Raw genomic sequence first — 22,824 nt, 5'->3', positions numbered from 1 at the left:
TTCCAGGCTGTCGAAGCAAACCTGTTCCATAGGTGTCCAACCCTATTGCTGCACTTAGTGTCCCACGCGTGTCAGCGAGTCTTCCCAAGCATGTGTCATGCCATGTCAGGACGACAGAGTGTCTCCTGATGATCATTTCCCTACTCCTGGCCGTCGCACATGTCACAGGTGTCCAACATGTCACAGGTGTCCAACATGTCACAGGTGTCCAACATGTCCGTTGTCCAACAGGGGCTCACTAGTGTTGCATTGCACCATTCACATTCCATGTGGGGGGGTTCTCGGGCTGATTACATGTTCTTTTTACGCGGTACGTCCCAGAAAGAATGCTTCTGTCCGATCCGTAGTAGACTACCATCACCATCTTCATCCTCCGACTGGAAGTTGGCCCGGTTCACTACTCAATAGGTACCACAATGTCCACAATAAACAAACTATACAAAATTACAGAAATAAAAATAATTGTGTAAAAACATATGATCAAAGGTCATGTTCTTAAGATTTTTGTTAATTTCAAAAACTGAGCCAAAAAAAAAATCACTGCCATTTTTTCCGTGTCACATAACTAAAAATTCAGCTGAAAAAAAATGTGTGGAAGAACATAATTACCATTACTTTTAATTTCTATCAACATTTAATTTTGTATATTTGACGTTAAACATACACAAAATACATTTCTAAATTGATAAACTTAGCAAAACTTTTTCCCTGTGAACTTAATATTCGCGGAAAGCATATGTGATGCAGTCAGTATTCCTACACACACTAGGTGTTATAGCCTGAGACACTGGGTATTATAGCCAGTGACACGGGGTGTTATAGCCAGTGACACTGGGTGTTATAGCATGAGACACTGGGTGTTATAGCCTGAGACACTGGGTGTTATAGTCTGAGACACTGGGTGTTATAGTCTGAGACACTGGGTGTTATAGCCGTAGACACTGGGTGTTATAGTCTGAGGCACTGGGTGTTATAGCCTGAGACACTGGGTGTTATAGCCTGAGACACTGGGTGTTATAGTCTGAGGTACTGGGTGTTATAGTCTGAGACACTGGGTGTTATAGCCGGAGACACTGGGTGTTATAGCCTGAGACACTGGGTGTTATAGCCTGAGACACTGGGTGTTATAGTCTGAGACACTGGGTGTAATAGTCTGAGACACTGGGTGTTATAGCCTGAGACACTGGGTGTTATAGCCCGAGGCACTGGGTGTTATAGTCTTAGGTACTGGGTGTTATAGTCTGAGACACTGGGTGTTATAGCCGGAGACACTGGGTGTTATAGCCTGAGACACTGGGTGTTATAGCCTGAGACACTGGGTGTTATAGTCTGAGACACTGGGTGTTATAGTCTGAGACACTGGGTGTTATAGCCTGAGACACTGGGTGTTATAGTCTGAGACACTGGGTGTTATAGTCTGAGACACTGTGTGTTATAGCCCGAGACACTGGGTGTTATAGCCTGAGACACTGGGTGTTATAGCCCGAGACACTGGGTGTTATAGTCTGAGGTACTGGGTGTTATAGCCTGAGACACTGGGTGTTATAGTCTGAGACACTGGGTGTTATAGCCTGAGACACTGGGTGTTATAGCCTGAGACACTGGGTGTTATAGTCTGAGACACTGGGTGTTATAGTCTGAGACACTGGGTGTTATAGCCTGAGACACTGGGTGTAATAGTCTGAGGTACTGGGTGTTATAGTCTGAGACACGGGTGTTATAGTCTGAGACACTGGGTGTTATAGTCTGAGACATTGGGTGTTATAGCCGGAGACACTGGGTGTTATAGCCTGAGGTACTGGGTGTTATAGTCTGAGACACTGGGTGTTATAGCCCGAGACATTGTGTGTTATAGTCTGAGACACTGGGTGTTATAGTCTGAGGTACTGGGTGTTATAGTCTGAGACACTGGGTGTTATAGCCTGAGACACTGGGTGTTATAGCTGGAGACAATGGGTGTTATAGTCTGAGACACTGGGTGTTATAGCCCGAGACACTGTGTGTTATAGTCTGAGACACTGGGTGTTATAGCCTGAGACACTGGGTGTTATAGCTGGAGACACTGGGTGTTATAGCCTGAGACACTGGGTGTTATAGCCCGAGACACTGGGTGTTATAGTCTGAGACACTGGGTGTTATAGCCTGAGACACTGAGTGTTATAGCTGGAGACACTGGGTGTTATAGCTGAGACACTGGGTGTTATAGCCTGAGACACTGTGTGTTATAGTCTGAGACACTGGGTGTTATAGTCTGAGACACTGGGTGTTATAGTCTGAGACACTGGGTGTTATAGTCTGAGACACTGGGTGTTATAGCCTGAGACACTGGGTGTTATAGCTGGAGACACTGGGTTTTATAGTCTGAGACACTGGGTGTTATAGCCCGAGACACTGTGTGTTATAGCCTGAGGCACTGGGTTTTATAGTCTGAGACACTGGGTGTTATAGCCCGAGACACTGGGTGTTATAGCCGGAGACACTGGGTGTTATAGCCTGAGACACTGGGTGTTATAGTCTGAGACACTGGGTGTTATAGCCTGAGACACTGGGTGTTATAGCCGAGGACACTGGGTGTTAAAGCCTGAGACACTGGGTGTTATAGTCTGAGACACTGGGTGTTATAGCCGGAGACAATGGGTGTTATAGCCGGAGACACTGGGTGATATAGTCTGAGACACTGGGTGTTATAGTCTGAGACACTGTGTGTTATAGCCTGAGACACTGGGTGTTATAGTCTGAGACACTGTGTGTTATAGTCTGATACACTGTGTGTTATAGCCTGAGGCACTGGGTGTTATAGCCGGAGACACTGTGTGTTATAGCCGGAGACACTGGGTGTTATAGCTGGAGACACTGGGTGTTATAGCCGGAGACACTGGGTGTTATAGTCTGAGACACTGGGTGTTATAGTCTGAGACACTGGGTGTTATAATCTGAGACACTGGGTGTTATAGTCTGAGACACTGAGTGTTATAGCCTGAGACACTGGGTGTTATAGTCTGAGGTACTGGGTGTTATAGTCTGAGACACTGTGTTATAGCCTGAGACACTGGGTGTTATAGCCTGAGACACTGTGTGTTATAGCCTGAGACACTGGGTGTTATAGTCTGAGACACTGGGTGTTATAGTCTGAGGTACTGGGTGTTATAGTCTGAGACACTGGGTGTTATAGTCTGAGACACTGGGTGTTATAGCTGGAGACACTGGGTGATATAGTCTGAGACACTGGGCGTAATAGCCTGAGACACTGGGTGTTATAGTCTGAGACACTGGGTGTTATAGCCCGAGACACGGGTGTTATAGCCCGAGACACTGGGTGTTATAGTCTTAGGTACTGGGTGTTATAGTCCGAGACACTGGGTGTTATAGTCTGAGACACTGGGTGTTATAGTCTGAGGTACTGGGTGTTATAGTCTGAGGTACTGGGTGTTATAGTCTGAGACACTGGGTGTTATAGTCTGAGACACTGGGTGTTATAGTCTGAGACACTGGGTGTTATAGCCGGAGACACTGGGTGTTATAGCCGGAGACACTGGGTGTTATAGCTGGAGACACTGGGTGTTATAGCTGGAGACACTGGGTGTTATAGTCTGAGGTACTGGGCGTTATAGCCTACTCAGGGATCAGATTAGACAGGATGTCAGCCTATACAGGGATCAGATAAGACAGGATGTCAGCCTATACAGGGATCAGATAAGACAGGATGGAATCACGTCAGATTAAACAGGCTTCACTATAAGATACACACCTACTCAGTGATCAGATAAGACAAGATGTCAGCCTACTCAGGGATCAGATAAGACAGGATGGAATCACGTTAGATTAAACAGGCTTAAGATACACACCTGTTGTGAAATGGAATCTGTAGTTCACAATATTCCAGGTTATTTCTCATTCTTTCACTCATCTTTAACCTGACAGTCAATTTGGCAGTCTTTCCATCCATCTGAAGAAAACATTATATTTTTATGTCCCTCTCAGGTCTTTAAGATATGGCTTCCAAATAAATTGTACCTATACACAGTGTATGTTAGTTTATATCTATAAACACATAAATTGTACCTATACACAGTGTATGTTGGTTTATATCTATAAACACATAAATTGTACCTATACAGTGTATGTTGGTTTATATCTATAAACACATAAATTGTACCTATACACAGTGTATGTTGGTTTATATCTATAAACACATAAATTGTACCTATACACAGTGTATGTTGGTCTATATCTATAAACACATAAATTGTACCTATACACAGTGTATGTTGGTTTATATCTATAAACACATAAATTGTACCTATACACAGTGTATGTTGGTTTATATCTATAAACACATAAATTGTACCTATACACAGTGTATGTTGGTTTATATCTATAAACACATAAATTGTACCTATACACAGTGTATGTTGGTTTATATCTATAAACACATAAATTGTACCTATACACAGTGTATGTTGGTTTATATCTATAAACACATAAATTGTACCTATACACAGTGTATGTTGGTTTATATCTATAAACACATAAATTGTACCTATACACAGTGTATGTTGGTTTATATCTATAAACACATAAATTGTACCTATACACAGTGTATGTTGGTTTATATCTATAAACACATAAATTGTACCTATACACAGTGTATGTTGGTTTATATCTATAAACACATAAATTGTACCTATACACAGTGTATGTTGGTTTATATCTATAAACACATAAATTGTACCTATACACAGTGTATGTTGGTTTATATCTATAAACACATAAATTGTACCTATACACAGTGTATGTTGGTTTATATCTATAAACACATAATTGTACCTATACACAGTGTATGTTGGTTTATATCTATAAACACATAAATTGTACCTATACACAGTGTATGTTGGTTTATATCTATAAACACATAAATTGTACCTATACACAGTGTATGTTGGTTTGTATCTATAAACACATAAATTGTACCTATACACAGTGTATGTTGGTTTGTATCTATAAACACATAAATTGTACCTATACACAGTGTATGTTGGTTTATATCTATAAACACATAAATTGTACCTATACACAGTGTATGTTGGTTTATATCTATAAACACATAAATTGTACCTATACACAGTGTATGTTGGTTTATATCTATAAACACATAAATTGTACCTCTACACAGTGTATGTTGGTTGTATCTATAAACACATAAATTGTACCTATACACAGTGTATGTTGGTTTATATCTATAAACACATAAATTGTACCTATACACAGTGTATGTTGGTTTATATCTATAAACACATAAATTGTACCTATACACAGTGTATGTTAGTTTATATCTATAAACACATAAATTGTACCTATACACAGTGTATGTTGGTTTATATCTATAAACACATAAATTGTACCTATACACAGTGTATGTTGGTTTATATCTATAAACACATAAATTGTACCTATACACAGTGTATGTTGGTTTATATCTATAAACACATAAATTGTACCTCTACACAGTGTATGTTGGTTTATATCTATAAACACATAAATTGTACCTATACACAGTGTATGTTGGTTTATATCTATAAACACATAAATTGTACCTCTACACAGTGTATGTTGGTTTATATCTATAAACACATAAATTGTACCTATACACAGTGTATGTTGGTTTATATCTATAAACACATAAATTGTACCTATACACAGTGTATGTTGGTTTATATCTATAAACACATAAATTGTACCTATACACAGTGTATGTTGGTTTATATCTATAAACACATAAATTGTACCTATACACAGTGTATGTTGGTTTATATCTATAAACACATAAATTGTACCTATACACAGTGTATGTTGGTTTATATCTATAAACACATAAATTGTACCTATACACAGTGTATGTTGGTTTATATCTATAAACACATAAATTGTACCTATACACAGTGTATGTTGGTTTATATCTATAAACACATAAATTGTACCTATACACAGTGTATGTTGGTTTATATCTATAAACACATAAATTGTACCTATACACAGTGTATGTTGGTTTATATCTATAAACACATAAATTGTACCTATACACAGTGTATGTTGGTTTATATCTATAAACACATAAATTGTACCTATACACAGTGTATGTTGGTTTATATCTATAAACACATAAATTGTACCTATACACAGTGTATGTTGGTTTATATATATAAACACATAAATTGTACCTATACAGTGTATGTTGGTTTATATCTATAAACACATAAATTGTACCTATACACAGTGTATGTTGGTTTATATCTATAAACACATAAATTGTACCTATACACAGTGTATGTTGGTTTATATCTATAAACACATAAATTGTACCTATACACAGTGTATGTTGGTTTATATCTATAAACACATAAATTGTACCTATACACAGTGTATGTTGGTTTATATCTATAAACACATAAATTGTACCTATACACAGTGTATGTTGGTTTATATCTATAAACACATAAATTGTACCTATACACAGTGTATGTTGGTTTATATCTATAAACACATAAATTGTACCTATACACAGTGTATGTTGGTTTATATCTATAAACACATAAATTGTACCTATACACAGTGTATGTTGGTTTATATCTATAAACACATAAATTGTACCTATACACAGTGTATGTTGGTTTATATCTATAAACACATAAATTGTACCTATACACAGTGTATGTTGGTTTATATCTATAAACACATAAATTGTACCTATACACAGTGTATGTTGGTTTATATCTATAAACACATAAATTGTACCTATACACAGTGTATGTTGGTTTATATCTATAAACACATAAATTGTACCTATACACAGTGTATGTTGGTTTATATCTATAAACACATAAATTGTACCTATACACAGTGTATGTTGGTTTATATCTATAAACACATAAATTGTACCTATACACAGTGTATGTTGGTTTATATCTATAAACACATAAATTGTACCTATACACAGTGTATGTTGGTTTATATCTATAAACACATAAATTGTACCTATACACAGTGTATGTTGGTTTATATCTATAAACACATAAATTGTACCTATATACAGTGTATGTTGGTTTATATCTATAAACACATAAATTGTACCTATACACAGTGTATGTTGGTTTATATCTATAAACACATAAATTGTACCTATACACAGTGTATGTTGGTTTATATATATAAACACATAAATTGTACCTATACACAGTGTATGTTGGTTTATATCTATAAACACATAAATTGTACCTCTACACAGTGTATGTTAGTTTATATCTATAAACACATAATTGTACCTATACACAGTGTATGTTGGTTTATATCTATAAACACATAAATTGTACCTCTACACAGTGTATGTTGGTTTATATCTATAAACACATAAATTGTACCTATACACAGTGTATGTTGGTTTATATCTATAAACACATAAATTGTACCTATACACAGTGTATGTTGGTTTATATCTATAAACACATAAATTGTACCTATACACAGTGTATGTTGGTTTATATCTATAAACACATAAATTGTACCTATACACAGTGTATGTTGGTTTATATCTATAAACACATAAATTGTACCTATACACAGTGTATGTTGGTTTATATCTATAAACACATAAATTGTACCTCTACACAGTGTATGTTGGTTTATATCTATAAACACATAAATTGTACCTATACACAGTGTATGTTGGTTTATATCTATAAACACATAAATTGTACCTATACACAGTGTATGTTGGTTTATATCTATAAACACATAAATTGTACCTATACACAGTGTATGTTGGTTTATATCTATAAACACATAAATTGTACCTATACACAGTGTATGTTGGTCTATATCTATAAACACATAAATTGTACCTATACACAGTGTATGTTGGTTTATATCTATAAACACATAAATTGTACCTATACACAGTGTATGTTGGTTTATATCTATAAACACATAAATTGTACCTATACACAGTGTATGTTGGTTTATATCTATAAACACATAAATTGTACCTATACACAGTGTATGTTAGTTTATATCTATAAACACATAAATTGTACCTATACACAGTGTATGTTGGTTTATATCTATAAACACATAAATTGTACCTCTACACAGTGTATGTTGGTTTATATCTATAAACACATAAATTGTACCTATACACAATAATAGCAGAATACATTATGTCATTTTGAAACGAACATGTGTTATACCGTGACTTCTTACCCTCATTTCATACGAGCCTTTGATTGGTATCTCCTTCAAACTGGACACCGTGTAATGACATAGAATGAACATCTCCGTGGGGGGTATGAACCGCACCCGACGAGGTGTAGCACGCATATCTGACGGGTCATCTACAGAGACAAAAAATGGGTCAGTTAGCAATAGTAATGGGTCAGTTAGTTAAAGTAACAGTGATAGTAATGGGTCAGTTAGCAATAGTAATGGGTCAGTTAGCAATAGTAATGGGTCAGTTAGCAATAGTAATGGGTCAGTTAGTTAAATAACAGCGATATAGTAATGGGTCAGTTAGCAATATAGTAATGGGTCAGTTAGCAATAGTAATGGGTCAGTTAGCAATAGTAATGGGTCAGTTAGCAATAGTAATGGGTCAGTTAGCAATAGTAATGGGTCAGTTAGTTAAATAACAGCGATACAGTAATGGGTCAGTTAGCAATATAGTAATGGGTCAGTTAGCAATAGTAATGGGTCAGTTAGCAATAGTAATGGGTCAGTTAGCAATAGTAATGGGTCAGTTAGTTAAAGTAACAGTGATAGTAATGGGTCAGTTAGCAATAGTAATGGGTCAGTTAGCAATAGTAATGGGTCAGTTAGTTAAAGTAACAGTGATAGTAATGGGTCAGTTAGTTAAAGTAACAGTGATAGTAATGAGTCAGTTAGTTAAAGTAACAGTGATAGTAATGGGTCAGTTAGCTAAAGTAACAGTGATAGTAATGGGTCAGTTAGCGATAGTAATGGGTCAGTTAGTTAAAGTAACAGTGATAGTAATGGGTCAGTTAGCGATAGTAATGGGTCAGTTACTTAAAGTAACAGTGATAGTAATGGGTCAGTTAGCGATAGTAATGGGTCAGTTAGTTAAAGTAACAGTGATAGTAATGGGTCAGTTAGCGATAGTAATGGGTCAGTTACTTAAAGTAACAGTGATAGTAATGGGTCAGTTAGCGATAGTAATGGGTCAGTTAGTTAAATAACAGCGATACAGTAATGGGTCAGTTAGCAATATATTAATGGGTCAGTTAGCAATAGTAATGGGTCAGTTAGCAATAGTAATGGGTCAGTTAGCAATAGTAATGGGTCAGTTAGCAATAGTAATGGGTCAGTTAGTTAAAGTAACAGTGATAGTAATGGGTCAGTTAGCAATAGTAATGGGTCAGTTAGCAATAGTAATGGGTCAGTTAGTTAAAGTAACAGTGATAGTAATGGGTCAGTTAGTTAAAGTAACAGTGATAGTAATGAGTCAGTTAGTTAAAGTAACAGTGATAGTAATGGGTCAGTTAGCTAAAGTAACAGTGATAGTAATGGGTCAGTTAGCGATAGTAATGGGTCAGTTAGTTAAAGTAACAGTGATAGTAATGGGTCAGTTAGCGATAGTAATGGGTCAGTTACTTAAAGTAACAGTGATAGTAATGGGTCAGTTAGCGATAGTAATGGGTCAGTTAGTTAAAGTAACAGTGATAGTAATGGGTCAGTTAGCGATAGTAATGGGTCAGTTACTTAAAGTAACAGTGATAGTAATGGGTCAGTTAGCGATAGTAATGGGTCAGTTAGTTAAAGTAACAGTGATAGGAATGGGTCAGTTAGTTAAAGTAACAGTGATAGTAATGGGTCAGTTAGTTAAAGTAACAGTGATAGTAATGGGTCAGTTAGTTAAAGTAACAGTGATAGTAATGGGTCAGTTAGCGATAGTAATGGGTCAGTTAGTTAAAGTAACAGTGATAGTAATGGGTCAGTTAGCGATAGTAATGGGTCAGTTACTTAAAGTAACAGTGATAGTAATGGGTCAGTTAGCGATAGTAATGGGTCAGTTAGTTAAAGTAACAGTGATAGTAATGGGTCAGTTAGCGATAGTAATGGGTCAGTTAGCGATAGTAATAGGTCAGTTAGTTAAAGTAACAGTGATAGTAATGGGTCAGTTAGCGATAGTAATGGGTCAGTTACTTAAAGTAACAGTGATAGTAATGGATCAGTTAGCGATAGTAATGGGTCAGTTAGTTAAAGTAACAGTGATAGTATTGGGTCAGTTAGTTAAAGTAACAGTGATAGTAATGGGTCAGTTAGCAATAGTAATGGGTCAGTTAGCAATAGTAATGGGTCAGTTAGTTAAAGTAACAGTGATAGTAATGGGTCAGTTAGCGATAGTAATGGGTCAGTTAGCAATAGTAATGGGTCAGTTAGCTAAAGTAACAGTGATAGTAATGGGTCAGTTAGTTAAAGTAACAGTGATAGTAATTGGTCAGTTAGCGATAGTAATGGGTCAGTTAGCAATAGTAATGGGTCAGTTAGCTAAAGTAACAGTGATAGTAATGGGTCAGTTAGCAATAGTAATGGGTCAGTTAGTTAAAGTAACAGTGATAGTAATGGGTCAGTTAGCGATAGTAATGGGTCAGTTAGCAATAGTAATGGGTCAGTTAGCTAAAGTAACAGTGATAGTAATGGGTCAGTTAGTTAAAGTAACAGTGATAGTAATGGGTCAGTTAGCGATAGTAATGGGTCAGTTAGCAATAGTAATGGGTCAGTTAGCTAAAGTAACAGTGATAGTAATGGGTCAGTTAGCAATAGTAATGGGTCAGTTAGTTAAAGTAACAGTGATAGTAATGGGTCAGTTAGCGATAGTAATGGGTCAGTTAGCTAAAGTAACAGTGATAGTAATGGGTCAGTTAGTTAAAGTAACGGTGATAGTAATGGGTCAGTTAGTTAAAGTAACAGTGATAGTAATGGGTCAGTTAGCGATAGTAATGGGTCATTTAGTTAAAGTAACAGTGATAGTAATGGGTCAGTTAGCGATAGTAATGGGTCAGTTAGTTAAAGTAACAGTGATAGTAATGGGTCAGTTAGTTAAAGTAACAGTGATAGTAATGGGTCAGTTAGTGATAGTAATGGGTCAGTTAGTTAAAGTAACAGTGATAGTAATGGGTCAGTTAGTTAAAGTAACAGTGAAATAATGGGTCAGTTAGTTAAAGTAACAGTGATAGTAATGGGTCAGTTAGCGATAGTAATGGGTCAGTTAGTTAAAGTAACAGTGATAGTAATGGGTCAGTTAGCGATAGTAACAGTGAAATAATGGGTCAGTTAGTTAAAGTAACAGTGATAGTAATGGGTCAGTTAGCGATAGTAATGGGTCAGTTACTTAAAGTAACAGTGATAGTAATGGGTCAGTTAGCGATAGTAATGGGTCAGTTAGTTAAAGTAACAGTGATAGTAATTGGTCAGTTAGCGATAGTAATGGGTCAGTTAGCAATAGTAATGGGTCAGTTAGCTAAAGTAACAGTGATAGTAATGGGTCAGTTAGCAATAGTAATGGGTCAGTTAGTTAAAGTAACAGTGATAGTAATGGGTCAGTTAGTTAAAGTAACAGTGATAGTAATGGGTCAGTTAGCAATAGTAATGGGTCAGTTAGTTAAAGTAACAGTGATAGTAATGGGTCAGTTAGCGATAGTAATGGGTCAGTTAGCAATAGTAATGGGTCAGTTAGCTAAAGTAACAGTGATAGTAATGGGTCAGTTAGTTAAAGTAACAGTGATAGTAATGGGTCAGTTAGCGATAGTAATGGGTCAGTTAGCAATAGTAATGGGTCAGTTAGCTAAAGTAACAGTGATAGTAATGGGTCAGTTAGCAATAGTAATGGGTCAGTTAGTTAAAGTAACAGTGATATTAATGGGTCAGTTAGCGATAGTAATGGGTCAGTTAGCTAAAGTAACAGTGATAGTAATGGGTCAGTTAGTTTAAGTAACGGTGATAGTAATGGGTCAGTTAGTTAAAGTAACAGTGATAGTAATGGGTCAGTTAGTTAAAGTAACAGTGATAGTAATGGGTCAGTTAGCGATAGTAATGGGTCAGTTAGTTAAAGTAACAGTGATAGTAATGGGTCAGTTAGCGATAGTAATGGGTCAGTTAGTTAAAGTAACAGTGATAGTAATGGGTCAGTTAGTTAAAGTAACAGTGATAGTAATGGGTCAGTTAGCGATAGTAATGGGTCAGTTACTTAAAGTAACAGTGATAGTAATGGGTCAGTTAGCGATAGTAATGGGTCAGTTAGTTAAAGTAACAGTGATAGTAATGGGTCAGTTAGCGATAGTAATGGGTCAGTTAGCGATAGTAATAGGTCAGTTAGTTAAAGTAACAGTGATAGTAATGGGTCAGTTAGCGATAGTAATGGGTCAGTTACTTAAAGTAACAGTGATAGTAATGGATCAGTTAGCGATAGTAATGGGTCAGTTAGTTAAAGTAACAGTGATAGTAATGGGTCAGTTAGTTAAAGTAACAGTGATAGTAATGGGTCAGTTAGCAATAGTAATGGGTCAGTTAGCAATAGTAATGGGTCAGTTAGTTAAAGTAACAGTGATAGTAATGGGTCAGTTAGCGATAGTAATGGGTCAGTTAGCAATAGTAATGGGTCAGTTAGCTAAAGTAACAGTGATAGTAATGGGTCAGTTAGTTAAAGTAACAGTGATAGTAATTGGTCAGTTAGCGATAGTAATGGGTCAGTTAGCAATAGTAATGGGTCAGTTAGCTAAAGTAACAGTGATAGTAATGGGTCAGTTAGCAATAGTAATGGGTCAGTTAGTTAAAGTAACAGTGATAGTAATGGGTCAGTTAGTTAAAGTAACAGTGATAGTAATGGGTCAGTTAGCAATAGTAATGGGTCAGTTAGTTAAAGTAACAGTGATAGTAATGGGTCAGTTAGCGATAGTAATGGGTCAGTTAGCAATAGTAATGGGTCAGTTAGCTAAAGTAACAGTGATAGTAATGGGTCAGTTAGTTAAAGTAACAGTGATAGTAATGGGTCAGTTAGCGATAGTAATGGGTCAGTTAGCAATAGTAATGGGTCAGTTAGCTAAAGTAACAGTGATAGTAATGGGTCAGTTAGCAATAGTAATGGGTCAGTTAGTTAAAGTAACAGTGATAGTAATGGGTCAGTTAGCGATAGTAATGGGTCAGTTAGCTAAAGTAACAGTGATAGTAATGGGTCAGTTAGTTTAAGTAACGGTGATAGTAATGGGTCAGTTAGTTAAAGTAACAGTGATAGTAATGGGTCAGTTAGTTAAAGTAACAGTGATAGTAATGGGTCAGTTAGCGATAGTAATGGGTCAGTTAGTTAAAGTAACAGTGATAGTAATGGGTCAGTTAGCGATAGTAATGGGTCAGTTAGTTAAAGTAACAGTGATAGTAATGGGTCAGTTAGTTAAAGTAACAGTGATAGTAATGGGTCAGTTAGTGATAGTAATGGGTCAGTTAGTTAAAGTAACAGTGATAGTAATGGGTCAGTTAGTTAAAGTAACAGTGAAATAATGGGTCAGTTAGTTAAAGTAACAGTGATAGTAATGGGTCAGTTAGCGATAGTAATGGGTCAGTTAGTTAAAGTAACAGTGATAGTAATGGGTCAGTTAGCGATAGTAACAGTGAAATAATGGGTCAGTTAGTTAAAGTAACAGTGATAGTAATGGGTCAGTTAGCGATAGTAATGGGTCAGTTAGTTAAAGTAACAGTGATAGTAATGGGTCAGTTAGTTAAAGTAACGGTGATAGTAATGGGTCAGTTAGCGATAGTAATGGGTCAGTTAGCGATAGCAATGGGTCAGTTAGCTAAAATAACAGTGATAGTAATGGGTCAGTTAGCTAAAGTAACAGTGATAGTAATGGGTCAGTTAGCGATAGTAATGGGTCAGTTAGCTAAAATAACAGTGATAGTAATGGGTCAGTTAGTTAAAGTAACAGTGATAGTAATGGGTCAGTTAGTTAAAGTAACAGTGATAGTAATGGGTCAGTTAGTTAAAGTAACAGTGATAGTAATGGGTCAGTTAGTTAAAGTAACAGTGATAGTAATGGGTCAGTTAGTTAAAGTAACAGTGATAGTAATGGGTCAGTTAGCAATAGTTAGTACATGTAGTGTATAATATATTATGTAGGTAGAGAGTGAACGAATGGAAACTAACACCAATCAGGGAGTCAAGGAGTTTATTTAGATATTCACAGAATCTCTCCCCTCTCTTAAGGATATCAACTTATCTTTTGCAAAGATATATAACAAAACGTTCTCTTTGATGATGAAGTTTTTGACATAACCTATATATCTGCTTGTTAAGAATTCATGTTTTTTTTTTAGCATTAATGACCTAAAAACCATGCTTTAATGTAGTTTTTGAATTCTAATAATTAGTCCATCATAAAATACCTAGATACATGTATAGACTGGCATGATAGCTGACCTCGTCACTCGTCAATACGAGGCAATGAATACGCAGTGACAGTCTAAGGGAGGTAACTCCTTGACACTAAGATTACTGGTTTCTAAGTATTTATTGGGGTAGAAACCCATCAACACTCCTCATATAGTGAGTTTTGTAGAAAGCCATATATATATAATATATGTTGTGTTGGTTTTCTTTTATTTTTAATATCTACTGACGTTTTTGTTTAAAGATCAATATATATCAAAAAAAATATGAATGTCTTTTGAAGCTACAATGTAATTGGTCACAGTCAAGGGCCCAAAAATATCATTGTATTTTTGAGAATATTGAGAATTCTTATTTCAATGTGTTTGAACTACCATCACTTCCCATAGGTATGCTAACAGGCACTTCATGAATGTAAGAGAATACTTGTATCAACTCTGTTATTCAACTTAGTCTTCAATAATGACCGACCATCAATGTAAGAGAATACTTTTATCCACTCTGGTATTCAACTTAGTCTTCAATAATGACTACCCATTAACTGAATCACATCAAGAGATACATAAAATTAATATAACTTACTACCCAAATCATGAGATATATAACAAGAGGCCCATGGGTCTTAACGGTCACCTGAGATTTGAAATATTTCAGTTAATTTAATTGACCCTTTTTGGCCTAACCCATCAGTTTAAGGGGTCAGTCAGGGCCAACATGTGCATACCATTCAGCTTTCATCCCATGCTGATAATGTTAACCAAGTGAGAATGAATTCCAATAGAAATCAAAAAAATAATTGTCAAAAATGTGATTTCCCTATATAAACTATAGTAAAGTTTACCCCCTCCCCAGGGACAAATGTGTAACCCCAGGGTCATGAAATTCACAATTTTAGTAAAGCATCTTTAGACCCTTCCATCTATGAAGAGTGTTTGAGTCCACCATATCTGAGAGTAGAGAAGAAGATTTTTGAAATTTCAGTCAATATGACCCTTTTTGGCCCCGCCCATCAGCCCCTGGGGGTAATCAGGGCCAACATGTACATAAAATCAAACTGTCATCCCCAGCTGATAATGTTAACCAAACTAGAATGAATTCCAATACAAATCCAACAAATAATAGTCAAAAATGTGATTTCCCTATATAAACTAAAGTAAAGTTTACCCCTCCCCAGGGGCAAATGTGTGACCCCAATGTCATGAAATTCACAATTTTGATAAAGCACCTTAAGACCCTTCCATCTATGAAGAGTGTTCGATTCCACCATATCTGAGAGTATAGAGAAGAAGATTTTTTAGTTTTAGTCAATTTGACCCTTTTTGGCTCCGCCCCTCAGCTCCTGTTGGGTAGGACCATATAATTCACCATTTTAGTTGACCTTTAGCCATAGAAGCTCCCTGCCAAATTTCATTGAATTTGGTTCAACAGTTTTGGAGAAGAAATTGAAAATGTAAATTGTTTACGGACGGACGATGCATGACGAAGGACAAAAAGCGATTAGAATAGGTCACTCGAGACTTCGCTCAGGTGACCTAAAAATTATTATAACAGAAGGAGCAGCAATCTTACCCATGTTGATAGCTGTGGCGTCCGCACTCTGTACACAGGGGTGGATGATCAGATGGTCGAGGGGGAGATTGTTTCCGTCCGGAGTATGGGACACACTGAGAGTTATATCAGGCTGGCCTCCCTCCAGCTCGGCTTTACAGGAGATAGAACCGTACAGATCCCACACATCAGGAGTGCCCTCCTTATTATACTGTAATACACACATCAGGAGTGCCCACCTTATTATACTGTAATACACACATCAGGAGTGCCCTCCTTATTATACTGTAATACACACATCAGGAGTCTCCACCTTATTATACTGTAATACACACATCAGGAGTCCCTACCTTATTATACTGTAATACACACATCAGGAGTCCCCACCTTATCATACTGTAATACACACATCAGGAGTCCCCACCTTATTATACTGTAATACACACATCAGGAGTCCCCACCTTATTATACTGTAATACACACATCAGGAGTCCCCACCTTATTATACTGTAATACACACATCAGGAGTCCCCACCTTATTATACTGTAATACACACATCAGGAGTGCCCACCTTATTATACTGTAATACACACATCAGGAGTGCCCCACCTTATTATACTGTAATACACACATCAGGAGTCCCACCTTATTATACTGTAATACACACATCAGGAGTGCCCACCTTATTATACTGTAATACACACATCAGGAGTGCCCACCTTATTATACTGTAATACACACATCAGGAGTGCCCACCTTATTATACTGTAATACACACATCAGGAGTGCCCTCCTTATTATACTGTAATACACACATCAGGAGTCCCCACCTTATTATACTGTAATACACACATCAGGAGTGCCCTCCTTATTATACTGTAATACACACATCAGGAGTCCCCACCTTATTATACTGTAATACACACATCAGGAGTCCCACCTTATTATACTGTAATACACACATCAGGAGTGCCCACCTTATTATACTGTAATACACACATCAGGAGTGCCCACCTTATTATACTGTAATACACACATCAGGAGTGCCCCACCTTATTATACTGTAATACACACATCAGGAGTGCCCACCTTATTATACTGTAATACACACATCAGGAGTCCCCACCTTATTATACTGTAATACACACATCAGGAGTCCCCACCTTATTATACTGTAATACACACATCAGGAGTGCCCACCTTATTATACTGTAATACACACATCAGGAGTCCCACCTTATTATACTGTAATACACACATCAGGAGTGCCCACCTTATTATACTGTAATACACACATCAGGAGTGCCCACCTTATTATACTGTAATACACACATCAGGAGTGCCCACCTTATTATACTGTAATACACACATCAGGAGTGCCCACCTTATTATACTGTAATACACACATCAGGAGTCCCTACCTTATTATACTGTAATACACACATCAGGAGTCCCCACCTTATTATACTGTAATACACACATCAGGAGTCCCCACCTTATTATACTGTAATACACACATCAGGAGTGCCCACCTTATTATACTGTAATACACACATCAGGAGTCCCCACCTTATTATACTGTAATACACACATCAGGAGTGCCCCACCTTATTATACTGTAATACACACATCAGGAGTCCCACCTTATTATACTGTAATACACACATCAGGAGTGCCCACCTTATTATACTGTAATACACACATCAGGAGTGCCCTACCTTATTATACTGTAATACACACATCAGGAGTGCCCCACCTTATTATACTGTAATACACACATCAGGAGTGCCCACCTTATTATACTGTAATACACACATCAGGAGTGCCCACCTTATTATACTGTAATACACACATCAGGAGTGCCCACCTTATTATACTGTAATACACACATCAGGAGTGCCCCACCTTATTATACTGTAATACACACATCAGGAGTGCCCACCTTATTATACTGTAATACACACATCAGGAGCGCCCACCTTATTATACTGTAATACACACATCAGGAGTCCCTACCTTATTATACTGTAATACACACATCAGGAGTGCCCACCTTATTATACTGTAATACACACATCAGGAGTGCCCACCTTATTATACTGTAATACACACATCAGGAGTCCCCACCTTATTATACTGTAATACACACATCAGGAGTCCCACCTTATTATACTGTAATACACACATCAGGAGTCCCACCTTATTATACTGTAATACACACATCAGGAGTGCCCACCTTATTATACTGTAATACACACATCAGGAGTCCCCACCTTATTATACTGTAATACACACATCAGGAGTCCCTACCTTATTATACTGTAATACACACATCAGGAGTGCCCACCTTATTATACTGTAATACACACATCAGGAGTGCCCACCTTATTATACTGTAATACACACATCAGGAGTCCCTACCTTATTATACTGTAATACACACATCAGGAGTGCCCACCTTATTATACTGTAATACACACATCAGGAGTGCCCACCTTATTATACTGTAATACACACATCAGGAGTGCCCACCTTATTATACTGTAATACACACATCAGGAGTCCCTACCTTATTATACTGTAATACACACATCAGGAGTGCCCACCTTATTATACTGTAATACACACATCAGGAGTGCCCACCTTATTATACTGTAATACACACATCGGGAGTCCCACCTTATTATACTGTAATACACACATCAGGAGTCCCACCTTATTATACTGTAATACACACATCAGGAGTCCCCACCTTATTATACTGTAATACACACATCAGGAGTGCCCACCTTATTATACTGTAATACACACATCAGGAGTGCCCACCTTATTATACTGTAATACACACATCAGGAGTCCCACCTTATTATACTGTAATACACACATCAGGAGTGCCCACCTTATTATACTGTAATACACACATCAGGAGTGCCCACCTTATTATACTGTAATACACACATCAGGAGTCCCCACCTTATTATACTGTAATACACACATCAGGAGTCCCCACCTTATTATACTGTAATACACACATCAGGAGTCCCCACCTTATTATACTGTAATACACACATCAGGAGTGCCCACCTTATTATACTGTAATACACACATCAGGAGTCCCCACCTTATTATACTGTAATACACACATCAGGAGTCCCCACCTTATTATACTGTAATACACACATCAGGAGTCCCCACCTTATTATACTGTAATACACACATCAGGAGTCCCCACCTTATTATACTGTAATACACACATCAGGAGTCCCCACCTTATTATACTGTAATACACACATCAGGAGTCCCCACCTTATTATACTGTAATACACACATCAGGAGTCCCCACCTTATTATACTGTAATACACACATCAGGAGTGCCCACCTTATTATACTGTAATACACACATCAGGAGTGCCCACCTTATTATACTGTAATACACACATCAGGAGTGCCCACCTTATTATACTGTAATACACACATCAGGAGTGCCCACCTTATTATACTGTAATACACACATCAGGAGTCCCACCTTATTATACTGTAATACACACATCAGGAGTGCCCCACCTTATTATACTGTAATACACACATCAGGAGTGCCCACCTTATTATACTGTAATACACACATCAGGAGTGCCCACCTTATTATACTGTAAAACACACATCAGGAGTCCCCCCACCTTATTATACTGTAATACACACATCAGGAGTGCCCACCTTATTATACTGTAATACACACATCAGGAGTCCCCACCTTATTATACTGTAATACACACATCAGGAGTGCCCACCTTATTATACTGTAATACACACATCAGGAGTGCCCACCTTATTATACTGTAATACACACATCAGGAGTCCCCACCTTATTATACTGTAATACACACATCAGGAGTCCCCACCTTATTATACTGTAATACACACATCAGGAGTGCCCACCTTATTATACTGTAATACACACATCAGGAGTGCCCACCTTATTATACTGTAATACACACATCAGGAGTCCCCACCTTATTATACTGTAATACACACATCAGGAGTCCCCACCTTATTATACTGTAATACACACATCAGGAGTGCCCACCTTATTATACTGTAATACACACATCAGGAGTCCCCACCTTATTATACTGTAATACACACATCAGGAGTCCCACCTTATTATACTGTAATACACACATCAGGAGTCCCCACCTTATTATACTGTAATACACACATCAGGAGTGCCCACCTTATTATACTGTAATACACACATCAGGAGTCCCCACCTTATTATACTGTAATACACACATCAGGAGTCCCCACCTTATTATACTGTAATACACACATCAGGAGTGCCCACCTTATTATACTGTAATACACACATCAGGAGTCCCCACCTTATTATACTGTAATACACACATCAGGAGTGCCCACCTTATTATACTGTAATACACACATCAGGAGTCCCCACCTTATTATACTGTAATACACACATCAGGAGTCCCCACCTTATTATACTGTAATACACACATCAGGAGTCCCCTCCTTATTATACTGTAATACACACATCAGGAGTGCCCTCCTTATTATACTGTAATACACACATCAGGAGTCCCCACCTTATTATACTGTAATACACACATCAGGAGTCCCCCCTTATTATACTGTAATACACACATCAGGAGTCCCCACCTTATTATACTGTAATACACACATCAGGAGTGCCCACCTTATTATACTGTAATACACACATCAGGAGTGCCCTACCTTATTATACTGTAATACACACATCAGGAGTCCCCACCTTATTATACTGTAATACACACATCAGGAGTCCCCTCCTTATTATACTGTAATACACACATCAGGAGTCTCCACCTTATTATACTGTAATACACACATCAGGAGTCCCCACCTTATTATACTGTAATACACACATCAGGAGTCCCTACCTTATTATACTGTAATACACACATCAGGAGTCCCACCTTATTATACTGTAATACACACATCAGGAGTGCCCACCTTATTATACTGTAATACACACATCAGGAGTGCCCACCTTATTATACTGTAATACACACATCAGGAGTGCCCACCTTATTATACTGTAATACACACATCAGGAGTCCCCTCCTTATTATACTGTAATACACACATCAGGAGTGCCCACCTTATTATACTGTAATACACACATCAGGAGTGCCCACCTTATTATACTGTAATACACACATCAGGAGTGCCCACCTTATTATACTGTAATACACACATCAGGAGTCCCCACCTTATTATACTGTAATACACACATCAGGAGTGCCCTCCTTATTATACTGTAATACACACATCAGGAGTCCCCACCTTATTATACTGTAATACACACATCAGGAGTGCCCACCTTATTATACTGTAATACACACATCAGGAGTGCCCACCTTATTATACTGTAATACACACATCAGGAGTCCCCACCTTATTATACTGTAATACACACATCAGGAGTCCCCACCTTATTATACTGTAATACACACATCAGGAGTGCCCACCTTATTATACTGTAATACACACATCAGGAGTGCCCACCTTATTATACTGTAATACACACATCAGGAGTCCCCACCTTATTATACTGTAATACACACATCAGGAGTGCCCACCTTATTATACTGTAATACACACATCAGGAGTGCCCACCTTATTATACTGTAATACACACATCAGGAGTCCCCACCTTATTATACTGTAATACACACATCAGGAGTCCCACCTTATTATACTGTAATACACACATCAGGAGTCCCCACCTTATTATACTGTAATACACACATCAGGAGTGCCCACCTTATTATACTGTAATACACACATCAGGAGTCCCCACCTTATTATACTGTAATACACACATCAGGAGTCCCCACCTTATTATACTGTAATACACACATCAGGAGTGCCCACCTTATTATACTGTAATACACACATCAGGAGTGCCCCACCTTATTATACTGTAATACACACATCAGGAGTCCCCACCTTATTATACTGTAATACACACATCAGGAGTCCCCACCTTATTATACTGTAATACACACATCAGGAGTGCCCACCTTATTATACTGTAATACACACATCAGGAGTCCCCACCTTATTATACTGTAATACACACATCAGGAGTCCCCACCTTATTATACTGTAATACACACATCAGGAGTCCCCACCTTATTATACTGTAATACACACATCAGGAGTCCCCACCTTATTATACTGTAATACACACATCAGGAGTCCCTACCTTATTATACTGTAATACACACATCAGGAGTCCCCACCTTATTATACTGTAATACACACATCAGGAGTCCCACCTTATTATACTGTAATACACACATCAGGAGTCCCCACCTTATTATACTGTAATACACACATCAGGAGTGCCCACCTTATTATACTGTAATACACACATCAGGAGTGCCCACCTTATTATACTGTAATACACACATCAGGAGTCCCCACCTTATTATACTGTAATACACACATCAGGAGTCCCCACCTTATTATACTGTAATACACACATCAGGAGTGCCCACCTTATTATACTGTAATACACACATCAGGAGTCCCACCTTATTATACTGTAATACACACATCAGGAGTCCCCACCTTATTATACTGTAATACACACATCAGGAGTCCCCACCTTATTATACTGTAATACACACATCAGGAGTCCCCACCTTATTATACTGTAATACACACATCAGGAGTCCCCACCTTATTATACTGTAATACACACATCAGGAGTCCCCACCTTATTATACTGTAATACACACATCAGGAGTCCCCACCTTATTATAC

At 37.5% G+C, this 22,824-nt stretch overlaps 1 protein-coding gene and 1 long non-coding RNA gene across 2 annotated transcripts in view; one reads left to right on the top strand and one right to left on the bottom strand.

Moving 5' to 3' along the window:
* Nucleotides 1–22,824, bottom strand: part of LOC117322816 (AP-5 complex subunit mu-1-like) — a 40,906-nt gene that overhangs the window by 3,381 nt on the left and 14,701 nt on the right. The window contains exons 8-10 of the mRNA XM_033877759.1: nucleotides 16,016–16,205; nucleotides 8,254–8,384; nucleotides 3,846–3,946 (exon numbers count right to left, since the gene is read on the bottom strand). Of these exons, the coding sequence (XP_033733650.1) occupies nucleotides 3,846–3,946; nucleotides 8,254–8,384; nucleotides 16,016–16,205 (422 nt within the window). The remainder of the gene's footprint in view (nucleotides 1–3,845; nucleotides 3,947–8,253; nucleotides 8,385–16,015; nucleotides 16,206–22,824) is intronic.
* On the top strand, nucleotides 8,993–12,435 carry LOC117324548. Its single transcript, XR_004532019.1, has 3 exons — nucleotides 8,993–9,063; nucleotides 10,147–10,416; nucleotides 12,374–12,435. It is a non-coding gene; the product is annotated as an uncharacterized LOC117324548 (long non-coding RNA).

This window comes from Pecten maximus, chromosome 3 (genome assembly GCF_902652985.1).
Source record: "Pecten maximus chromosome 3, xPecMax1.1, whole genome shotgun sequence".
NCBI classification, from domain to species: Eukaryota; Metazoa; Mollusca; class Bivalvia; order Pectinida; family Pectinidae; genus Pecten; species Pecten maximus.
The sequence above is the reverse complement of the archived record's forward strand: the minus strand, read 5'-3'. Positions and strand labels throughout refer to the sequence as shown.